Genomic DNA, 6,000 nt, shown 5'->3' with positions numbered 1-6,000 from the left:
AAGTCAGTTACAGCACTCTAAATTGTCAGTGTTTGAAAGACTGTCAGGTCCAGCCTCCCCATTTCACAGAGCAAGAAACCAAAGCTTAGGTAGAGGAAGAGAGTCAATGTCAATCTGCAGACAAACTTCTGGCCTTGAGACCTATGTTATTTCCATTCCACTTTCCTGCCAGCCCAATTTACTTAATTCCCTTTGAGCAGCCCTTGTTAACAGCTTTGGTGGAACTAAAGGTTGTGATGACTATTTAAATAAGGTTTTCAAAGTATTTGTGCATTTCAATTACATATTCCTGTTTTCCATTACAATAAGGGATTGAGAATTGGCCCTGTTACAATTTGACATCTCTACAAATAAGATTCCTTTGTTACCATAAGGAGTATTTTGTGAGATTCTTTACCGACAAAGGGTGTGTATCTTCGATATGTTCAGGCAGGGGTAAAGCCATCAAAATCCCAGAAGATAATTTTTCACCTCCTCAGGTAAAAACCTCCTCAGGCTTCTGGAAGTTTCCTTATAGCCCTTTTCTAAGTTCCCTTCAACTGATGAGTATAGTTAAAATAGCAATGAGATGGAAGACTAGTTTAGGTTCTACTAAAGTGGAACATAGAATAAATTTTGTCCTTGTTTCAATGTCTTCATCTGGAAAATAGAGCAGATCATGCCCTCTCTTCCCTGCCTTTAGTATTAAGTGACTTCCTTTGGTCATGGTAATTAAATTCCCATGATGTTTCACTGTGAACAAGAAAAGACTCTGTAAAAAACCTGTAAAAAAGCAGAACAGGCCCACGTGGAAAACTCCACTTGTCCTCTGGGACAGACAGATCCTGCCCAGATCCAGAAGTCTAAGGACTATAAAAGCTAGGGAGGCCCAGGGACACTGCTGACAGCAAGGGACACCTCCTTCCCTATAGATCTACCCTTTCATCTTCTCTACTCTTCCATTCCCACCTGCCTCTCCATATTTACACATGGAAGATGAGACCTCCTCCATAAAAGAACAATTTCAATAGCCCACATCACCTTTCACTCCTGTTTGTCTACTAAGAGGAAGAAAAGCAGTCCTGTATAAGTTCCATTCCTAGAATATTGCAGTTTGCAAGCTTAAAATATGCAAAGGCCACTTGGAAAAGCAAGTGCCTGTAATATAAGCAAATGTCTGTAAAACCCTGGACAAAATCGAGGTCTCTATGGACATGACAAGTGTTTCTGATGTTTATGTGTTTGCCTGCTCTTCTGGGTGATCTTCCTTTGTACATCTGGATGGGTGAGAAGTGTGTGGTTAGAGGCAATTCCAGACAGGAAAAAGGGAAGAGAAGAGGGTAGAGATTACCTTTGGTTCCCAGGCAGAGGGTTCCTAGAGCAACTGATACCATGCCACGAGGCCCAATCTACCCCTATGGAGAAATCTGAAAGGTTTCAACAAGTATTGCCTGGCTTGGCCATAGCTTGTTCCTCAGTTTGGAGGAGACCCTCTCGTCTGAGCTTCTTGGTCTGCCTGCCCTGAACACAGTCCCTCACTGAAGGAGATCTCCTATTTCCTCTATAATTCTATAGCCCCTTCCCACTCCTTCCCCCCTCCCACATGTGCACAGGGTCTGTTTTGAGATTGGACTTCAGAACCAAATCTGGTAAGTGCGGGCCCCTGAGAGCTCAGTAGCCCTGTCTTCAAAATAAAGCTCCGCGTTAAAGCTTCAGCCCTGACGTTTAAAACCTGGTCCAGGAAGACAGGAGGTAGTCAGAGAGCTGGGGTTCTCCTGGGCTAGAACAATCCTCTCCTGCCCTCACCCACGCTGTGCCAGCACTTATTTCTCCAAAGCCTCCCGGCTTTAGTGCGCGGGGAGGGGAGGGGAGAAAAGGAAAGGGGAGGGGAGGGAGAAAGGGGGTGGGAAGGCAAGGAGGCCGGCCCGGCGGGGGCGGAACCCGACTAGCAAACTGTTGCATTTGCTCTCCACCTCCCAGCGCCCCCTCGGAGATCCCGGGGAGCCAGCGTGCTAGGAGAACCAGAGGGTCCGGAGCAAGCCTGGAGGCAGAGGAGGCGACGGAGGGAAAGAGACCGAGCTAGCTGCTTCAGTGCGGGACAGGAGCCGAAGGGACGCACCGCGTCAACCCCAGCCGGCTCTGGCGACAGCCAACGCTTCTTGCAGCGCGGCGGCTTCGAAGCCGCTGCCTCGGAGCTGCCCTTTCCTCTTCGGTGAAGTTTTTAAAAGCTGCTAGAGACTCGGAGGAAGCGAGGAAAGTGCCGGGTAGGACTGACCGCTGCCTTTGTCTTCCACCCCTCCACCCCGCCCCCCCTCCAGGGTCTCCTCTCCTGCTGCTGCCTCCGCTTGCTTCTCTCTGCCCCCTCAACCCCCCCTCCAATCAGCCCAGCGCGGCCAGCCGGAGTTTGCAGAGAGGTAACTCCCTTTGGCTGCGAGAGGGAGAGCTAGCTGCACGTTGCAAAGAGGGCTCTGTGGGGCCAGGAGACCGGGAGCCGCTTCAGCACTGCAGCCAAGAATCTGGCTGCTTAGGTGGTACGCAGGGCAGACCCCCAGATTCCTCTTACTCCCCCTCCACTTCCCCCTGCACGCCGCTCCCCACTCCCACCAGTTTGTGGGGCCAGAGATCAAACGATGAAAAGGCAGTCAGGACTTCAGTAGCCCCCTACCCAGAAAAAAAAGAAAAAAAGAAAAAGACAAGAAAAATAAAAGACAAAAACAACAGCAAACAAAACCCCAGCCAAATCCAACAAACAAAACTCAACAGCAAAACCCAAAACAAAAAGAAAATAACCTGGTTCCTATTTGCACCTGCTTCAGTGAACACCGTATTCAGAAGGCGGAGGGTTTTCCTCCCCCCACCCCGACCCCCCTTCAAGATTTGAGCATCTTTTGAATCTACCCTCCAAGTATTCAGGAACAGATTGTGAGCCTACCAGGCAAGACTGTGTCCAGCGCGTGTTTCCTCTGCACGAGACTTTGAGGCTGTCAGAATTCTTTGGAGTGGTTATTCCTGCAAGTTTCCTTCACAGGAGCTTCCCGCAGGTGGGCAACTAGCTGCAGCGACTACGCGTCACAGCCTGTTGAACTCTTCTCAGCAAGAGAAGCGGAGCAGGATAAAGGAATTAGGTGGAAGATTCAGTCAGGCTTAAGGATGGAGGTGCACTTAGGGCTGGGAAGGGTCTACCCCCGGCCGCCATCCAAGACCTACCGAGGAGCTTTCCAGAACCTGTTCCAGAGTGTACGCGAAGTGATCCAGAACCCGGGTCCCAGGCACCCAGAGGCCGCAAGCGCAGCACCTTCCGGCGCCAGTTTGCAGCAGCAGCAGATTAGTCCCCGGCAGCAGCAACAGCAACAGCAGCAGAAGACTGAGGATGGCTCTCCCCAAGTCCAGACCAGAGGCCCCACAGGCTACCTGGCCCTGGACGAGGAACAGCAGCCTTCACAACAGCAGTCAGCCCCCGAGGGCCTCCCGGAGAGCGGCTGCGTCCCGGAGCCGGGAACTGCCTCGGCCGCCGGCAAGGGGCTGCAGCAGCAGCCGCCAGCACCACCGGAGGAGGATGACTCAGCTGCCCCATCCACGTTGTCCCTGCTGGGCCCCGCTTTCCCGGGCTTAAGCAGCTGCTCCACCGATCTTAAAGACATCCTGAGCGAGGCGGGTACCATGCAACTTCTTCAGCAGCAGCAGCAGCAGCAGCAGCAGCAGCAGCAGCAGCAGCAGCAGCAGCAGCAGCAAGAGGAGGTATCCGAAGGCAGCAGCAGCGGGAGAGCTAGGGAGGCCACTGGGGCCTCCCTCTCCTCCAAGGACAGTTACCTGGGGGGCAGTTCGACCATCTCGGACAGTGCCAAGGAGTTGTGTAAGGCAGTGTCGGTGTCCATGGGCTTGGGTGTGGAGGCATTGGAGCATCTGAGTCCTGGGGAACAGCTTCGGGGGGATTGCATGTATGCCCCGCTCCTGGGATGTCCACCAGCTGTGCGTCCCACTCCTTGTGCCCCGTTGGCTGAATGCAAAGGTTCTCTGCTGGATGATGGCCCGGGCAAGGGCACCGAAGAGACTGCTGAGTATTCCCCTTTCAAGGCAGGTTACACCAAAGGGCTGGACAATGAGAGCCTGGGCTGCTCTGGCAGCGGCGAAGCAGGGGTCTCGGGAACACTTGAGCTGCCAACCGCCCTGTCTCTCTACAAGTCTGGAGCACTGGACGAGGTAGCAGCTTATCAGAGTCGCGACTACTACAACTTTCCGCTAGCCCTGGCCGGGCCGCCTCCCCCTCCGCCGCCTCCCCATCCTCATGCCCGCATCAAGCTGGAGAACCCGCTGGACTATGGCAGCGCCTGGGCGGCCGCGGCGGCGCAATGCCGCTATGGGGACCTGGCGAGCTTGCACGGCGGGGGTGCAGCAGGACCGGGCTCAGGCTCACCCTCAGCCGCTGCCTCCTCTTCCTGGCACACTCTCTTCACTGCTGAAGAAGGCCAGCTCTATGTGCCCTGTGGCGGAGGCGGGGGCAGCAGCGCAGGAGAGGCAGGGGCTGTAGCCCCATATGGCTACACTCGGCCACCTCAGGGGCTGGCGGGCCAAGAAGGCGACTTTCCCCCACCCGATGTGTGGTATCCTGGCGGCGTGGTGAGCAGAGTGCCCTATCCAAATCCCAGTTGTGTCAAAAGCGAAATGGGCCCCTGGATGGAGAGCTATTCTGGACCTTATGGGGACATGCGGTAAGTTTCTCCTCCTAAAAAATGTCTTTAAGCCTAGAGTCAGCCCTCTCCTCCCCGCGCGAACACTCTGTTCCTGGGCGAACTGAACAGGGTTCCACAGAAAGAGCCGCCCTAAATCTGGAGCCTCCCCTGGACTCCTGGCCTACCAAAGGTTCGACCTTTACACTCTGAGCCCCCACTGGGTGCCTCAATCCCTACCGCTGCAAGCCCAGGGCGGTGGTGCAAGACCTTCCAGATTCCTTGACAACACCCACCCCCAGCCTTCTAAAGTCTCCCCTGCCACTTGGTACTCCATGTCCGGCGGGCTTCAAATTTAAATCCAATTGCAAGGGCCATCTTCAGAAATAAAGCCCTTAAGCCCTCCACTACTTTTCCTTCTCCCCTCCCCCAAATCAAAGAAACTGGGCAAGAAATATCGGCACTTTTTCCTCTTAAGGTCTGTTAGGGTTAGTCCCCCAGGCTGTGGCTGGTCTTGGTAGGTTAGAGGCAAAATGAGTGGCCCAAGCTTTTCTCAACCCGCCTCCTCCAAAGAGATGAAATGGAGTATGGAATTACAGGAAGAAGGTGGTCTCTGGTTTCTGAGGACCTCTGTGTGAAGAAGGGGTGAAGTCCCTTTGCTGGCAACAAAGAGGTCTTGCCCCAGCGTTGGAGGTCAGGAAAAAGACTCCAACCAGGCATGATTAGAGCAGGCAAAGGTAGGGGAAAACCAAATGACAACTTTCCTGGTAAACAATGGGCAGGATTTGCCCTCACAGGTTGACTGTGTTGGAACTAGATGGTAGGGTTGGTTTTCTCTTGTAAAGTGTTTATTTTCTCTGTGGATTACAAGAGATCCACAGTTCCTACTTCGAGTTTTCATCAGATCTATAAAAAGGAGAATGTTCTTTTAATGAACAGTTTAACCAGACTTGAGTCTGACTTAACAAAAGTGTAGGGAAAAAAGTTTAAAGGATTTCCTGGTATTCCAGTGTGCTCAGAAATCTGCTTTTTTGAGGGAGGAATAGGGCTTTTCAATATATTCCTTCATTTTAAAGACATACTTGCATTTTAAAGCATGATATGTTACCTTTAATAAATTGAGTAAGAGCTGTTAGGGACCTATGGGGCTTAATCTTGCCCAAGAGTTTTAATTAGGACATGAGAAAAGTGGCGTTCAGTTTCATCTTGCCAGTTAGAAATTCTTCCTTACCACAATTGAGCTTTTTGGAGGCCACATTAAAGATTTTTTTTGCCCAGCAAACTAAGATATTAGTTTATCTCCATGTGGGAGGGAATATTGACTAGGGAACTAACTCCTCAGATCTGCTGGGTA

At 52.2% G+C, this 6,000-nt stretch overlaps 1 protein-coding gene across 1 annotated transcript in view; it reads left to right on the top strand.

Moving 5' to 3' along the window:
* Positions 1-3,129: 3,129 nt before the first annotated feature.
* AR (androgen receptor) overlaps positions 3,130-6,000 on the top strand; it is a 187,411-nt gene continuing 184,540 nt past the window's right edge. Inside the window, exon 1 of the mRNA XM_057718446.1 lies at positions 3,130-4,688. Coding sequence (XP_057574429.1) covers positions 3,130-4,688 — 1,559 coding nt within the window. The remainder of the gene's footprint in view (positions 4,689-6,000) is intronic.

Source organism: Hippopotamus amphibius, chromosome X, assembly GCF_030028045.1.
Source record: "Hippopotamus amphibius kiboko isolate mHipAmp2 chromosome X, mHipAmp2.hap2, whole genome shotgun sequence".
Lineage (NCBI taxonomy): Eukaryota > Metazoa > Chordata > Mammalia > Artiodactyla > Hippopotamidae > Hippopotamus > Hippopotamus amphibius.
The sequence above is the reverse complement of the archived record's forward strand: the minus strand, read 5'-3'. Positions and strand labels throughout refer to the sequence as shown.